A 17,238-nucleotide genomic window follows, 5' to 3' on the forward strand; every position below is an offset into this window, starting at 1 on the left:
TTCCGGCTAGCACCTAAATAGGACGAGTTTAAACGGGACGACCACGTGACAAAAATGAAGACATCTATAGAACATTTATTTATTTATTTATTTATTTGTAATACAGCACACCAGTGTTTTATCAAATCATGTCCCCCGCATCTTTTGACGATAATACCAGCATATATCTTTTTGGTACATGCTGGTAATTTGCCCTAATCTGCGCCTAACTCTGTCACCAATGTGTTGTTGAGACGGTGAGGGTGAAAGGACCCTTTTCACTTGGGGAGATCACGACGGGCAGGAGTATTACACTGCTAGTGTCTCTTTGAATATGTACATGATTACACTATACTGACCACTGTCATGTCTGAGGGAATAATTGGACCGGCCCTTCCACCGGGGTTCAGAGAAGACAGAAGTGACGATTCGGACGGGGAGTCAGACGAAGGTGAAGCCTGTGGTTTGTGTGTAAATACTGCGGGAATCAAATACTCTACCCTACCTATAAATACAAGATGGCTCCTTTTATTATTTATTTTTAGGTTGTGACGTGCAAAGTAATTCCAGTGCATATTCGGATAGTGTCCCCACTGTTAAATATTGAATACATATTTTATTCGTTTTACATTTAAACGTAACATTACACGTTTAAAATGATTTAAATGCCTTTACTGCTAGGTGTGTGGTTATCTCGTTAATCACACCCACTGTGGGGCCGTATTGATTAATTAAAGGGCTAGTTCATTCAGTGCATTACGAACTGACAGTAATGATTTAATGTGTGAATTTCTTTGCACAATATATGCAAGTGTAGCGCCTACCTACGGGAACCGAGATCGCTACACAAGCACACAATTATATCAGAAAAGGGTTAGGGTTAGACGTACTAACATTGTTATTGTGGCTCAGCACACATGTATTTACTAAGTAACTACTTAAACAACCCGTAATCAGAGACGCTTAATGTAAAGTGTTACCCATTCGTCTCCTAAATCTCGACAGACAGTGTTTGCATGAAGATACGCAAATGTGTGCTGTGGACCTTGCATTCATAATGCAGGAGCTGTTGTAGAGAATTGCCCTTCGAGGACAGTCTTGAAAATACGATGTAACATCTCTGTGGCCACACATTTAAAACAAGTAAACAACGGTTTTGCAGTATGTTGCCTTGTTCTCTAAAACAGACTGGGGTAGTATTCGAAGTGCCCCTCCCTTTTCTCCCTCAGAGAGATGAGCAATGTTAATGCGCGTTTTATATAGCTGTAGGACCAGCTTTGCCTCCGGGCTACCGAGCGAGGGGCAGTTCGGGGTCTTCTGACGACAGCGAGGAGGATGAGAGGCACTTTAAGAGAGGGAAGCAGAGGGAAGCTTTACCCCAAGGCTATCCCATCAAGCCAGACTCCGAGGAGGACACAGATGGCCCAAAACCCAGGTTTGTTGGAGCTATTAAATAATAAAAACACTGGAAACAAATTGGTAGGGCAGACATTTAATATGATCGTAGAGGGGGCAGAAATGCACTGCGCCCATTGAACCTTACATACAGATGATGCATGCAGGCGTCCTCGGCACGTGAATGTTGTTGAGTTATAACAATTTCCCATGTACCTCCAGTGTTCCTTTTCATTTGGAAAGGAAATGCAGCTGTTTTGATTTGATAGCAAACCCAGTGTGTCCCTACTGATCTGCATGCCGTCATGTCTTTGCTCTTTCCTAACCCTCCAGCAAGCAGCTGCGGATACAGAGCACAGACCAGGAGGATGACAATGATGACGGCTTCTTTGGACCTGCACTCCCACCTGGATATCAAAAAAGGCATGAGTCTCCTGAGAGGTGACAGCAATTCAACCCCTGTTGTTTTTCTTTCTTCTTCTATATTACATACATTGGTGATGTTGGGCATTTCTAGTCCTCACAGCCCAAGTTCCAGCCATATCCTAAATTATAATTGTGAAATGTGTTTTCACAACTGGACCGACATGCATATATAAACCCCATGTGTGCTACTGTAAGTAAATCTCAGAAGGGTGGAAGTCAGTGTGCTGATGTACAGTGACTCAAAAAGCAATGATCAGCCCCTGCTGCCATGACGGGTATCCCTTTTATATATTAGAGTGGCACATCAGCATTTACAGTACACTGTCACACACCAGAAGGCACAGCCTATATCCAGGTGCAACGTTCTTTAATAAAATAGTTGTAGCTGACAAAGTCATTTCATAAATCTTAGCTGTCAACACTTCTGTCTGTACGTCTCTGTGCGGTTCTGAAAATTCATTTGACCTGGTACTACACAAAGCTTCTGTCTGGAAGCCATGCTTTCAGGCATTGCTGCGCTTCTTTGGTCTTTTCATCCACCCCTTCAGACACTTCTTTTACGTCATCAACATACCAGCTGCTATCTAGCAAATGAAAGTACACAACAGGTAAAACTTTATTTCATTTGTTTTTGTTAGCCATATTCACTTTAGAAGTGGCTGGGTGATCCTTTGCTCCTTGCACAGCAGACCTAATGAGATCTCATGTTTCTCTCCCCAAGGCCTGTTGTTGGACCAGCGTTGCCCCCTGGCTTTCGAAAACCAGACCACGATGAGGAAGATGAAGACTACACAGGCCCTGCATTGCCCCCTGGCTACAGTGAAGCAGTAAGGAGATTTTCACTACAGCAGTGTGCCTGATTTTAGGAGCTACACCATGATGAACCACGTTGTGTGGGGTGTCGCGTCTGCTGCGTTTCGCACATTTTCACCTACTCTTTTTATTCGGTCTTGTTTATTTTCTGTTTACTCTGCACACACTCTTAACTCAGGGGAGACGTTAGGAGGACAGAGATGTTATAAACTCCTAGTGGTTTATGTTCGAGCACTGGACGAGCTGTAAGTAAGTCCATATAACCTTTATTTAATCGAAAAGAAAGACACTCAAGACTCATTCATTTTAAGTTTACAAATCAGAACAATGCTCTTTCGCTTTATTAAAATGCTTTTAATATTTGGAAAAAGGTAGGTTGATCAGACCTCCAAATTCCAACACATGCAGTCTATAAGCACCCACTTCTATATTTCAGTTTCATTCAATATAACACTCTCTTAAAACCAAAACATAGTTTCAAAACCTTATAGCAATGCAACCAATACATGTAAGATATAGTAATGTTAGTAATATGCTTACCTCCTATTATAAGGAAAAGTAGCGTGAACAAAGGAATCAGTCTGGTGGAGATCTGGAAGTGATGGACCACTTCACCCTGTCAAGCAAAGGTCTTGAATGTGGTACCCCTTTGTGAAAAGTGTGAGTTTTTATAGGATTCGTCTCCATAGGAATACATGGAGAGCCTTTATCAAGTCCAATTCTTATCTCTTTGGCACACAACAGCCTAAAAATTTAGAGCCTTGTGTCAGCAATTTTTCAAGATATGACACCTGGTCTACACATCCAATCATGATCTCACCCGCTCATTTCTCGACCCCTCCTCTATCTAAAAAGCTAGTAAATAATATTATTTTGAATATATAAGTGTTGTTTGAAATGTATACAACACTATAGTGTTATGTTGAGTATATAAGTGTTGTTTAAAGTATATACAACACTAATGTTATTGTTGAATCTATAAGTGTTGTTTGAAATATAAACAACACTATTAGTTATGATTATATTGATTATATGTATTAATGTCTAGTAATATATTCCCTCATGCCATTCTATTCTTCAAATTAGTTTTCCTTCTCTCTTTACTGGCGTGTGCTTAACAGATATTATAGGGAACTTCCATCTTATGTTTTTCCCAATATAGAGTTTCTCTTCATGGATGATCTATTTGTTTTTTATTTAAGTGTAAGATTGTAATGTCTCTGTCCTATGAGTTTCCTAACAGCACGAATTCAGCTGAACTGCGGACGACCTCCTATTTTTTTCAGCTGCACAAAAACCAGCTAAAACCAGTTTTCTAGTTGTGCGCTTAGCTTTCCAATTTTTCCAGCGTTTTTTCCAATTTTTCTATGGTGAGAAGACACTCTAACCTTGACGCTGTTTGATAAGAGAACTCCACTCTTCATGCCAACTATCCCTTTACTTTCTGGCACGACTTCAAGACACAATTTTCCAAACTAAAGATTATACAAACAATACAAAGGATTATAACACATATTTTTGCACTAATACATTTCATTTTAAATAGGCACAAAGTCAAGGGTTTCAGCTCGCTCCCAGCAGGACTCCACTTTGGTCTCAGGTTGCACTAGGGTAGGCTCAGTGAACACGACAATAGGCTCTCGAATCCATCGTCTCGCATCACAGGTGTGAGTCGCCATGGCCTTGACTTTGTACCTACAAGACACTTGTACACGCTTAGCAGGGACACCTTCCTCACATTCTAATTTTCCCAGATGCGCCCATTTCACTAAGTGACCTTCATCACAACTCATGCATTCAATCCTCTTAATATCTTTTGGGTTTACATTTAAATGAGAGAAAGAAACACCTACAGAATCGTTGCATTCAAACAAGATTCTACAGTGTTTAGCCAAATGACTGCGTGCCGGACAAAGTCTGGGCCCAGTCACTGATGAACAATTAACAAGAGGATTATGCTTTAATTTATGTGTCAGGGTTACTTCTGCACCATGTACAATAGTTCTGGATCTGTACACATTGTTACTATACACTTCTTTCTGCTCACACAAGGTCACTTTAAAAGGGTTGCCATTCATCCAGAATACAGTAGGGGGCCAAAACTCACTGTTTTTCATATTAGCAGGCACCCAACTTATCATCATCAGTGGGCAAACTCAATACAACTGAATCTGAATCAGTTGATAAACCATGAGCCTTAGCTACTGAGATTCTCCATACAAAAGGATTCAGTGTTTTACTGACCAGCCTAGCTGATTCAGCATTATTTGCGACGGGGGAGAAATGTTAACCTATCAACAAGGTTATTTAAAAAAATAAAAATAATAAAACAGTCTTAGTGCAAAGCATTTCCTCCTCACCTAGGCCATTAATATAACAGTTACATAATGTTTTGTGTATTAGCAATTATTACCTAATACAGTATTTGTAGGGTTGTCAGTACATTTCTATAGTAACCCATACATTATTTTTCGTCCAGTAGTGTTTGTTAAAAAATGAAGTAGGGCTCTCTCTTGTGGTTACTGCGTGCATAGCAGTTAATTGTTTGCTGTTTAAGATAAATTTTCCCTCCCCAAGAAAATAATTCATTGAATTGGTACAATGCAGTACTAGGCAATCACAACTTTAGTTCAGTGCAGTGATTGATAGAGAAGCAAGCGACCCATTGATGTACAAGTTCCTAACATACCTAAAATAGAAATCCATTTCTTCAGATAAGGATGACCCCAAATCTCAAATCTACCGGGTATTAGTGAGCATTCATGCCCCCAGAACATTAATCAACCTCAGAATGTTCATGAATGTATGTTTTGTTCCAGAAGTGTAATTAATAATATTTAATACATTACCCTACTGGTAAAAGTAATAAACATACTCATTTATTTCTTGGATTTAGTGTTGCAAGTTTCCATATGAAAACATTTTATATAAAGAGGAACTAACATTTGAATACTAAAATAACCTGTTTTGTTTTAAAAATGTCATTTTCTGTATTTTACAGGCCTCTGGTAGTGATGAAGAGGAAGTTATTGGTCCTTTGCCTTCCAAAGGGCCAGTGGAATACAATGTTGCCATGGAGTTTGAACGCAGGGCCCAAAAGATGAAAGAAAAGCTTACTTCTGGAGATGTGAGAGAGACGTTTTTCTTCATGTTCATATAGTGTAATGCTACATAGTTTTCCATTTTGTATTAAAATGTAAATTTATAAACAATTTATGGTTGAAATGGATAAAATACACCCAATTTAGATTACTCAGCAGCAGGTGCTCATGTATCAGTATTCATTCTAGCACACAGTATTCTCTTTTTCTCTTGCATGTGCATAGTGGTTTTATTTTATTTTGTGTTGTGGGTATATTTAGTTTTAAGCCAAAAAGTTCTACCAGCTGTCTCTCTGTCACTACTCTCACCTCGCTGTGTCTTGTCTCTCACTGCATGGCCAGTAAATATTCTTCCCTGCTGAAGTGTGACAAATGATTTTGTCGTTGTACTGCAGGATGGATCCAAGGACCTTGCGCGGGAGAGCTGGATGACTGAACTCCCCCCAGTACTGCAGCACATTGGCCTGGGAGCCAGGACTTTTAAAAAGCGTGCTGGCCCAGAGTCCAAAGACCGGTCATTGTGGACAGAGACGCCGGCCGACAAGGAGAAGAAAATAAGGGTTGGTACACGCATGCTGAAAATTTTAATTATAGAAAGTAGCTGAATAAGTGTGAGAGAGGTTTGATAATATATGTATGCCTACAAACATAGTTTTGCTTTCTTTAAGGTCATCAGCCAAGTTTAAGTTCCAAATAGAATTACAATTGTGATTTTAATTTTTCAATCTGAGTTGTCTTGTACTGTCAGTGGACATAAAGAATAACTTGTAAAATTGTATGTAATTGGGAATGTGTGCTAATGGAGCCCAACTGCCTGCCATCAGCAAATCATTCCTACAAATTTCATTGTTTTAACCAGGAACGGCTTGAAGGAAAAGAGACCTCTGAACCAGATAAGGAGGAAGATGTCCAGGTTTCAGAAAGAGACAGAAGACTTGCAGAGCAGGTCTCCATCCACAATGTAGGTTTCTTTCAAATGCTTTTGACATGGCCTGACAATCGCAATTGTTATCGCTCTAATGCAAGATTATTACCCCATTTAAAACATGAACTTGTAATACTGAAATCCCAAAACATTTTTCCAGTAGTTGAATTGGGGCACAGTTTCTGTGTGTATTTTCACTGCCTGTGAAAGATAGCCTTGCTGTTTTCTGCAGGGGTTAACATGCTCACTTGAGGAGTGCATGGTCACAGGGTCGCACCCAATCTCTTGTCCTCCTGTTGCATACGTATTTTAACTGGGTAATAACATTTGTATAATACTTGTATATTTTGTCTGTTCTAAACCAGAATTCAAAGCGGTCTGAGTCCCTTATCAACATGCACAGCAAGAAGCTGAAGAAGAAGGCCAAGGCCGATGCAGAGAAGGCCAAGGAGAGGAGGGCCTTCGACCGAGACCAGGACCTGCAGGTGAACCGCTTTGACGAGGCCCAGAAGAAGGCTGTCCTGAAAAAGTCTCAGGAGCTCAACACGCGCTTCTCACACAGCAAAGGCAGCATGTTCTTGTAGAAACATGCCCTCCATGGAGCTTCAGATGAGGGGTCTTTTCATTCTGCTGTGGGCCAGTGGAGGAAATGTAGTGGCAGCAGATAATTTCCTAGTAGCAGGAACTGGCAGTAAAAAATTATTTTCTTAACTGGAACTAATTTCGCATGGCTCCTCACTGGCAACTACCCCCAATCGGCACCAGTCCTGAGTGAAGCCATACCAGGCTCCTCACTGGCAACTACCCCCAATCGGCACCAGTCCTGAGTGAAGCCATACCAGGCTCCTCACTGGCAACTACCCCCAATCGGCACCAGTCCTGAGTGAAGCCATACCATGTAGCTATTTAAGCAGCATGAATGCGTGACACATTTTTTTTACCTTTTTGATTTCTTTTGTATTACATTGTATCAAATTTGTAGACACGCTTTTGTCAGTGTTAGCAGTTTTGTTCAAAGTGTTGGCAGTTTTTAGTTGTTTTTTTTTTAAAGGATAAAAACACCTATTAAACTAGAACTAAAAAAAAAAACTTTTATTATTCAAGACTGGAAGAAGAGCTTTGAAATATATCTCCAAGTGCATTACTAGACAAATAGATGTTTTTATTGTTCCTTCCTGCATTGGAAGTGTACAGTACATTTTAATAAAAAATAATAAAAACTAAATGTTTGTGTAATATACAAAATAATCTGACTGGCCATGCTAATTGGTATATTAAGTGGGTTTCCTGATTACACCGGTTTTGGGGTCACTTTTGGGGACTTTATCACACCCTCTTGCTGCGGTATACCTTGTGTATTTCTTTGTATCACACCCTCTTGCTGTAGACTTGCGGTATACCCTTGTGTATTTCTTTGTATTACTGGGTGCATTTTCTTCATGCTCTTCATTTCCTTTTACATGCAGTGAGGTCCTTCAAAAGACAAGGGCTCTACTTTAAATATATTTATCAGCCTCTGGAGGAGCTGGAAGAACAGGACACAACCCATAAGAGCTCCTTGGCATGGGCATGAACTTGTAGAGTTATCTTTACTAATGTTTCTAACTCCGTTTAAAACCATGACTCAAAAGAGTTTCAAGAAATGCTTGTGTAGTCAGAATCATGTCTAACCTCCAAGTACATGGTCCATCAGACTGTGACAATTATTAACAACCCTTTCCCCGTGGGTATAAGGAATTGAATTCCACATAACCTTCAATAACTTTGAAATATCTTGTTTTGCCAGACAGCGATTGTAAATAATCTGTGTGCCTGCATTCTATACTCTGACTTGTTGAATGATCTACTGATGTATTTACTCATTAAATGTTTTTTTTTCCTCCAAGTCATAATATGAAACAATGTAGTACCAAGACAATCAATCTGATTGCCATTAAGTGTGCTAGTGTCCAACGACAATTCTGCTTGGCTGTACTGACTGACTTTCACAAGCAATACTTCTGAATTCTATCACCATATGCAACAACACAACAGATTTGGTATGACAATATAAAAGGACAGATGATAAAGAAGTTGTAATAACAGTCTTGGTTACTTGCTATTGTTTGCCACTTTTTCTTCTCTGTTAACTTCATAATTGATTAAAGAGCAACTTGGTGTGACTGTGCAGTACCAGAGTATCTTGTTTATACTGACATCCTGTTGATGTTTTAAAACTCCGTGGAGCCCCAGTGAAGCCTGCCATCATGTACACCTCTGAAGCACCAGAGTGTAACCATTAACAAAGTGAATCTAAACAACAAGAATACTGAGGTGTACCTTACCTCTGTTATAGCCCTCTCAAGTTACTCTTTAAATAAACCTTGAGAAGATTGGTGGGACATCTTTTATATATTATTATGTTACCGCTGATTGTTCACTCTCTAAGTGGTACTTCCATTAAAGTTATATTTGAATACAGCACAAAAAAAATCTTTAGTGATTTAACAAATTTATTCAATGTCAAGATAAACAAGTTGAATGTTGAAATACGAATGTCAAACATAAAAAAACAAGCTGCCAATATATGCTGCTGTATACTTACTGTCCAGCAAAATTACACATACAAAAAACCCATGAATTCAAGATATTAAGTTAATGTAACAAATGACCTCCCAGCAGATGTAACAAACAAACCCTTCTAATGCTGCTAGAGGAACAAGTTATTTCTCCAAATATGCATTCATCTTTAATGCAGTATACCTTACATATACACTCCCTCTGTTTTGGGACAGTGCTTTCCCTGTACTTAAGAAAGTTTACAAACGAGAGGAGGCCATTCGGCCCATCTTGCTCGTTTGGTTGTTAGTAGCTTATTGATCCCAGAATCTCATCAAGCAGCTTCTTGAAGGATCCCAGGGTGTCAGCTTCAACAACATTACTGGGGAGTTGATTCCAGACCCTCACAATTCTCTGTGTAAAAAAGTGCCTTCTATTTTCTGTTCTGAATGCCCCTTTGTCTAATCTCCAGTTGTGACCCCTGGTCCTTGTTTCTTTTTTCAGGCTGAAAAAGTCCCTTGGGTCGACACTGTCAATACCTTTTAGAATTTTGAATGCTTGAATTAGGTCGCCGCATAGTCTTCTTTGTTCAAGACTGAACAGATTCAATTCTTTTAGCCTGTCTGCATATGACATGCCTTTTAAGCCTGGAATAATTCTGGTCGCTCTTCTTTGCACTCTTTCTAGAGCAGCAATATCTTTTTTATAGCGAGGTGACCAGAACTGCACACAATATTCAAGATGAGGTCATACTAGTGCATTGTACAGTTTTAACATTACTTCCCTTGATTTAAATTCAACACTTTTCACAATGTATCCGAGCATCTTGTTAGCCTTTTTTATAGCTTCCCCACATTGTCTAGATGAAGACATTTCTGAGTCAACAAAAACTCCTAGGTCTTTTTCATAGATTCCTTCTCCAATTTCAGTATCTCCCATATGATATTTATAATGTACATTTTTATTTCCTGTGTGCAGTACCTTACACTTTTCTCTATTAAATGTCACTTGCAGAACAGTTGGATTGGGACACCATACAGAAAGTCCCAAGACTATCTAAACACTGCTTACTCTGTTATCCCAAGACATTTTCTAAGCTGAGCAACTTTTCTCTCCATTTGTTGAATATCCCAGTTCCACTGCCTTTTATTAGACTGCGTCTTGTTCAACTGACAGTGAAGATGTTTTAAAATGGCGTCACACCTTCTGTTTTGCATCTGTAAGGTAACCATAATAAGCCATGTGTTAAAGTGAAACCATTAAAGAACATAACTAACTAATGTGTTTAAGAAACACTACCGCATAGGTTACGTATTCTGACCAAAACATAATACTGCACATCTAAGTTTGCGTGTCATCATTACACAGGTTGCTATTGTTTTTTGGGGGAATTGGTTCTTTTGTTTTCATATTTTATTTGCATACCTTTATTTGTTACACTTAATGTGTTTACTGCCTGCATTTTGCAGTTCAAGACCACCATAGAATGTGGTAATCATCCTATCAAGAATTTACCTCTGTGTATTTTGGTTGACTAAAATCTTAGTATCTTACTTGTACCCCATTAAGAAGTAGTGGAGCTCCTCAGAAATCCTTCTTGCTTTAAGAACTTTACCTCTACTTCCTTCTTCAGTTGAATATGAACCTCCTGTTCTTTAACAATACATGCAATCTTTTTATTGACAGTCTCCTTTACCTCTGAAATCCTCATCTTCAAATTGTAAATATCTCCCTAAAAACAAACAAGGATAATGAATTACTGCAATAAAATCAAGATTGTTATTTTTCAATTAAACATTTAACTTTTCAGTCTCTTTTCACTAACATAGTTTCTAAATTCAATTTAAACAATGTTTTAAAGTGTGCAGCAGTTAAGTGTTTGAAAAAAAAGTGTGATTCACTGGAATCTCTAACAGATATAGAGAGCCAAACTGGACATATTACTGGGCACTCCTTAACACCCACAGTGTTTATTGAGCTTCACAGGCTGGACACCTCCAAGGGACACAGCTCATGAGTCATCCTGCTTGGCCAGCAGCACAATCCCTGGAGATCAATCAGGATGAAAATGAATGTCGCATTCTTGGCAGCAATCAGCTACTTCATTGATCCAGTTGTGGGTCTTATGCAACAGGCCTTCGCTTCCTCAAAAAGTGGACTTACTGGGTATAAGGTGCAGGGTCGCAACAATGTAGCTAGTGAGTGTAGAATGCTATTTTCCAGTGTAAGTAATACAACATGATTGCCTTTACTTGGTATACAAATCCTTTGAACAATGCACTTCCTACCTGACTTTGAGCAATGCACTCCCTTCCTGACCTTGAGCAATGCACTCCCTACCTGAACTTGAGCAATGCACTCCCTACCTGACCTTGAGCAATGCACTCCCTACCTGAACTTGAGCAATGCACTCTCTACCTGACCTTGAGCAATGCACTCCCTACCTGAACTTGAGCAATGCACTCCCTACCTGACCTTGAGCAATGCACTCCCTACCTGAACTTGAGCGATGCACTCCCTACCTGAACTTGAGCGATGCACTCCCTACCTGACCTTGAGCAATGCACTCCCTACCTGAACTTGAGCAATGCACTCCCTACCTGACCTTGAGCAATGCACTCCCTACCTGAACTTGAGCAATGCACTCCCTACCTGACCTTGAGCGATGCACTCCCTACCTGACCTTGAGCGATGCACTCCCTACCTGAACTTGAGCGATGCACTCCCTACCTGAACTTGAGCGATGCACTCCCTACCTGACCTTGAGCAATGCACTCCCTACCTGACCTTGAGCAATGCACTCCCTACCTGACCTTGAGCAATGCACTCCCTACCTGACCTTGAGCAATGTACTCCCTACCTGACCTTGAGCAATGCACTCCCTACCTGACCTTGTCTCACTGCATTTCCTTTTGGATTCTCCAGATCAATCCTCAGCTCCTCCTTTTCTTCTTTGAGCTTTTTTACAATTTCTCGTTTTTCCAGGAGTTCCCTCCTTGTGGCAGTTTTGCCTTCCACATGAGCAATAACCTCTCTGTGAGCGCCCATTTTATTTCTGTATGTGTTATATCCTGCCAACAGCAATTGGAAATGTTCTTCCTCTTGTTCGATCCGAGGTTGAAGATTTACATTTTCCATATAAAGGGCTTGTGTCTGGGCTTCCAGGCACTCTGAATGCTTAAGTCTGTGTTCAATCTCATCCCCCTGCTTGCCAGTGTGTTTCTTTGTGGCCCAGAACTTAAGCATAACTGCTTGATTTTGCTTTTCCAGATCAGAAAGCTGGAGCTGAAAAACAATGCAAGACAAGTTACCTACTCAACACAGGCCACCTTGATGGTTGCTGTAAATATACTTAAGATCTATCAAAGTCTAGAATTTGTGCAGCACTGTTTGTAAGCAGGAGCAAATTTTGAATAACCCACTATTGATGCCAGACAAATGGTAAGTCCATGATGTTTGTGGCGGGAGATTCAACCTAATACACAGAAACAAAAGTCTAGTGCTTACCAGGAGTTTCAATTATATGGCTGGCTTTATCTTACATTTTCATGGAAAAATCACACTTGGATCCTCATAAATTCTGTATTCCTATATTGCTAGTCCTTCAGTGTTGAATGGAACTCTTGCTGGTCCATATATTAGAGATAATACAACAAAAAAACGTTAATTTAGTTCAGTACCTACCTATAGCAATGGCAGTAATAAAGATAGTGTTTTAACTAGGCCTAATACTCTTAACTCATATTTACATTTGAAAAACATTAATAATGTGTTGTTATTAGTGCGTGTATGTATTACCTTTATTTGAGTTTGAAGGTGTCGGGTTTTCTCCACTTCATTTGTTTGTTCTTGCTTCTGCAGAGACACTTCTATGAAGGCTTCTGAAAACGGTAACTGAGATGCCACAAGCGATGTTGCTAAATGGAAGATATGGAAGTGACATGAAGCTATTTTAATGAAACACTGAGAACACAGGCCATGGACTTAAACTGCAACCGACACAATGATAACAACAACGTATAATCGGGTTGACGCCATTTAAGAGGCAGTGCAGGAGTGAGACCGAGAAAAGCAAAAAAATAGAAAATTAATAAAATAAAATAAAATAAAAAAAACAGAAGGGGTTATTTTTGCTGGTAAAAAGAAAACAAATGACATTAGAATTGAGTTTGATGGGGTGATGTTAAAGGAAGTGCCAGTGTTTAAATTTCTGGGGGTGTTGTTGAACGAGAAGTTGAAATGGACTCAGCAGATTGACAAAATCAATGTGGAAAGGATGAACCTGCTGAGTAGTATATAGGGGAACTCATGGGGAACAAGTATGAAAACTCTGTTAATGATCAGCGCTGGTCAGGTCTATACCGGATTATGGATGTATGCTATATGAGGAAGCAGCTAGTAAGGAGCTGGGGAATTGGGTGTGGTACAAACTAGGACTCTGAGAATATGCAGTGGAGCGCTGTGTTCAAAGCCAGCTGCAGCTCTGCAAGTAGTTACTGGAGAAATGCCTTTCTTTATAAGAAGGAAGAGGATGAGAATTAGGTATTAGGCTAAGATTATGAATGGAGATGCAAATCGTGTTCAAAGGATGTTTGAGCCCTGTTGGGAGTATGAGGAAAAGGAATGACTGTGATACGAGTTTAGGGGTGAGAATTAAGAAAGATATGGAGGAGAAAGTGACATTGAAAGACTGGATAGGAAGGGTGAGACTAAAAAATATAAACTCATCAGTCCATGGTGTTTTAAAAATCCACCAATTGATCTGTATTTATTAAAAGTTAAAGAAAATGAGAAAAGAGGAGTTTTCTATGAACTGACAGGGGGAAATGGGTAAACTGTGTATGGGGAAAATTACTGTAAGATTTTTACAGATGGGTCTAAAAGTACAGATAATGGTAGGGTTGGAGCAGCTTATTACATTCCAGAATTTGAGGTAGGAAAATGTGAATGTATTATAGATAACGTGTCTATTGATGACTGAACTCATAGGGATTATTTTGGCATTACAATGGATTATAGAGGTTAAGGTAGAGAGGGCAGTCATTTTCAGATTCGTTGTCAAGGCTACAGGCAATTAAGAATGAAGAAAAAGGGGATAGAAAGGATTTAGTACAGGAAGTAATGTATCTAGTGTCAGAAAGTGTGTATAGATATAGGAATAGTGGGGAATGAAAAAATACCAGTGAAGAAAGTGAATGTGGGTATGGATGTGCATTATGGGTTAAGGGAGTATTATAAAATAATAGGGAATTATAGTGGATGAATAGCAGAATATGTGGAATAGGGGAAAAGGGCGTAAATGATATAAATCACAAAATAAAGTAGGAAGAATGGTATGGAGGGAATAGACAGGAGAAAGGTAACCTAATAATGCTGTTTATAGGACGGTCAACTTTAAATGAACATTTCAATAGAATTGGAGCACATGAGAATGGATCATATATGAGATGTGGGGTTATTGAAACTGGGGAACACCTGATGGTAGAATGTGCTAGATATAGGGAAATGAGATTAGAGGTAAGGAAAGAGTTGAGGGCTTTGAATATTCAGAGTAATTCTTAGGGATGGTATAGGGGATGGAAATAGAATAGACAGGGGTATGGCCAGGTATACAGTATAGGGGATGGTAATAGAATAGTTATGGGTGTGGTCAGGTATACAGCCTAGGGGATGGTCAGGTATACAGTGTAGGGGGTGGTAATAGAATAGTTAGGGGTGTGGTCAGGTATACAGTATAGGGGGTGGTAATAGAATAATTAAGGGTGTGGTCAGGTATACAGCATAGGGGATGGTAATAGAATAGATGGGGGTGTGGTCAGGTATATAGGGAAATTTATTAGGAATACAGGGAGATTTAACCAGTCTTTTTTTGTTTGTGAGTATGCCCCGTTGATGGAGGTAGTAGAATTGTTTTGAGCTTTCATTTGGTCTAAACTGCTTTGTGCAGTTAAAGCAGTGGATATGACTGTTGAGCTGTCTGTGGTTGTAACCAGCCCATACATGCCGTATGAAAAGTTTGAGCTAAATGTGGTGTTTGGCACTCTCTATGGGAGTTAAGCTTGTAAGCGCTCTGTTGTTGAGTGGTGTGTGTTTGTATTCCCGGAGCCTTGCACGTTGCTTTTAGGAAGGAAGAACATGTGTATGTTTCTTTAGCTTAAATGATTGTTTGTGTGATCTTCACTTGGTTTGGAGTGTAGTAATTTACATGGTTGTAGTATCCTTTTTAGTGTAGTAGTTACTCATTTTATCACTATTGTCTTGATTATATGAGCTGCACAGGTTTAATTATACAATTATCTGTATGAAATTCAACTACTTAATTGATCATGTACTTGCACTGAATTCGATTTCTAATTATCCCATTGCTGTTAGTTGTAGTTTACCTGATCTTGGATTCTTTCATTAATGTTAATTGTAATCTATTCGTGTTCCTTACCTGCTGTTGTAACTTCTGTGTTTTAATCGTGTATGTGTGATCTTTTAACAGGATTAATTGGTCTACGTAGTTTCCAATTGTCCCTCTCTAAAGACTCCCCACCTGCTACAAAGGTCACTATTCTTCCCAAGAAGTATATTCGCTGACAATGAGCAGGTGTTTTGTAAGCTAGTTTGTTTTATAGTCTCTCTGAACTGAGCTGTATAGTCAGTCCTGGATTCAGCTGCAGACCTATGGAATAAACATGACTGAGTTCCAGCAGCCTGTCGGGATCCTTGCAGACCGTGCCTTCCGTTCCTTATTCCCATCTATTAGCGTGATTTTAGAAATCCTTTAATAAATGTGGGGGTGACAGAAACCCTTGCTTTCATATTTACTTAGAGATTCAGCTGTCTTTGAAAATGAAGTTATTTTGAGGACCTTTTGTTCTAATTTTACACCTGAAATAAACAAGTATAACGGCAGCATTCTGATTCTTAATATACATTTTTTATTGCATGAAGTGTAAATATTTTGAATTTCTTCTTATTCAAAGAAAGATCTGACAAATAAATGAAGTTGTAATCAAATTTGTTGTTTTTATAAGTATTTTATACACATACCAATGCATTGTTTTGAGGCAAATACAGTAATGTTTCCATTAGTGCTCCCACATTTTGCATTACAGCAATATTTCTTGCTGTGTAATTGCAGAACTAGAGTATGTTAAATAAATGAATGCATATTCAGTGTTTACTGGTCTACATATTTCCTGGGGGTAGAAACATGACTGAATGACACATTATTTCACTGTAGTTTCTGATCTTAATACACACTTATTTTTGTCTTTTTGTGTGGACTGTTTGATTATCATAGGTACAGGCAGATAGGTACAGGCAGATACATTTTATGTAGTGTAATGCTGATTTCATACTTTTGCTTCAATGTTGAAACATTTCTAGGTATTGAGACATTCACAGTATGTATTTAAAACTCGAGGTCTGATACACAGGAAGGTGGTTACACAGACTGCACCCATGAGGGAGCCATAATGCTTGCGCTAGTACAGTTGAGATACAAATACCAGTAGTTGAATAGGTCACCATTAATAAATCATTTGCAGTTACCTTTATCTTACCATAAACAAAATAAAGACTATGTGACATACTTTCGTAATTGACTAGTTGACTATTAGGTCTATTTCAGCTATAAAAAATAAATACCGCCTTTATTAATGTATTTTATTTATTGATGTAATATTTAATAAAGATCTAGCTCTCAGTGCATTTATTTCGTGCCAAGAAGCACAGTCTTAATAAATCTTACTTCTAATTAAAAAAGAGGCTTCCTTAGCTGACTAATGAACATTTATACCTGAGACACATGGATTACAAGCCTGAAAGTGTCCTATAAAGGGGTAATAAAAAAAAAAAATTCTCTCATTAGTGTAGCCCACATTCTCTAACACTCAAGTATGTTGCTAATGAGGAGAAAGAAAATATGTTTTAAATCTCTGCATTTTGTAATATAATGACAATAATTAATTAATGTAATGATACTTTGGTTTCACACTGTATACACAGGCCATGGTCCCCCTCTGAGCGAAATCTGGTTTAAAACAAATCATCACTTTGTTCTGCCCACCA

At 38.9% G+C, this 17,238-nt stretch overlaps 2 protein-coding genes across 2 annotated transcripts; one reads left to right on the forward strand and one right to left on the reverse strand.

Annotated features, from left to right (window-relative positions):
- Window positions 1-184: 184 nt before the first annotated feature.
- On the forward strand, window positions 185-7,528 carry LOC121327823 (GPALPP motifs-containing protein 1-like). The gene is made up of 8 exons (XM_041272046.1): window positions 185-430; window positions 1,243-1,414; window positions 1,708-1,815; window positions 2,522-2,627; window positions 5,615-5,740; window positions 6,110-6,274; window positions 6,574-6,675; window positions 7,005-7,528. The coding sequence occupies exons 1-8, from the start codon at window positions 346-348 to the stop codon at window positions 7,221-7,223; spliced, it is 1,083 nt and encodes a 360-aa protein (XP_041127980.1). The 5' UTR covers window positions 185-345; the 3' UTR covers window positions 7,224-7,528.
- A 2,716-nt stretch (window positions 7,529-10,244) lies between these two features.
- On the reverse strand, window positions 10,245-12,423 carry LOC121327481 (coiled-coil domain-containing protein 122-like). The gene is made up of 3 exons (XM_041271554.1): window positions 12,064-12,423; window positions 10,793-10,909; window positions 10,245-10,394 (listed from the first exon to the last, which is right to left on the reverse strand). The coding sequence occupies exons 1-3, from the start codon at window positions 12,421-12,423 to the stop codon at window positions 10,245-10,247; spliced, it is 627 nt and encodes a 208-aa protein (XP_041127488.1).
- Between the last annotated feature and the right edge of the window lie 4,815 nt (window positions 12,424-17,238).

Source organism: Polyodon spathula, chromosome 15, assembly GCF_017654505.1.
Source record: "Polyodon spathula isolate WHYD16114869_AA chromosome 15, ASM1765450v1, whole genome shotgun sequence".
NCBI lineage: Eukaryota > Metazoa > Chordata > Actinopteri > Acipenseriformes > Polyodontidae > Polyodon > Polyodon spathula.

What these genes read in the sequence shown, in the direction of transcription:
- LOC121327823 (XM_041272046.1), top strand. Translation starts at nt 346, where the DNA reads ATGTCTGAGGGAATAATTGGACCGGCCCTTCCACCGGGGTTCAGAGAA. An exon ending in GGACGGGGAGTCAGACGAAG is followed by an intron (nt 431 to 1,242) that starts GTGAAGCCTGTG and finishes CGTTTTATATAG; the next exon opens with CTGTAGGACCAGCTTTGCCT. An exon ending in ACAAGGAGAAGAAAATAAGG is followed by an intron (nt 6,275 to 6,573) that starts GTTGGTACACGC and finishes TGTTTTAACCAG; the next exon opens with GAACGGCTTGAAGGAAAAGA.
- LOC121327481 (XM_041271554.1), bottom strand. Translation starts at nt 12,423, where the DNA reads ATGCTTAAGTTCTGGGCCACAAAGAAACACACTGGCAAGCAGGGGGAT. An exon ending in ATGCAGTGAGACAAGGTCAG is followed by an intron (nt 10,910 to 12,063) that starts GTAGGGAGTGCA and finishes GTTTGTTTTTAG; the next exon opens with GGAGATATTTACAATTTGAA. An exon ending in AACTGAAGAAGGAAGTAGAG is followed by an intron (nt 10,395 to 10,792) that starts GTAAAGTTCTTA and finishes GTTACCTTACAG; the next exon opens with ATGCAAAACAGAAGGTGTGA.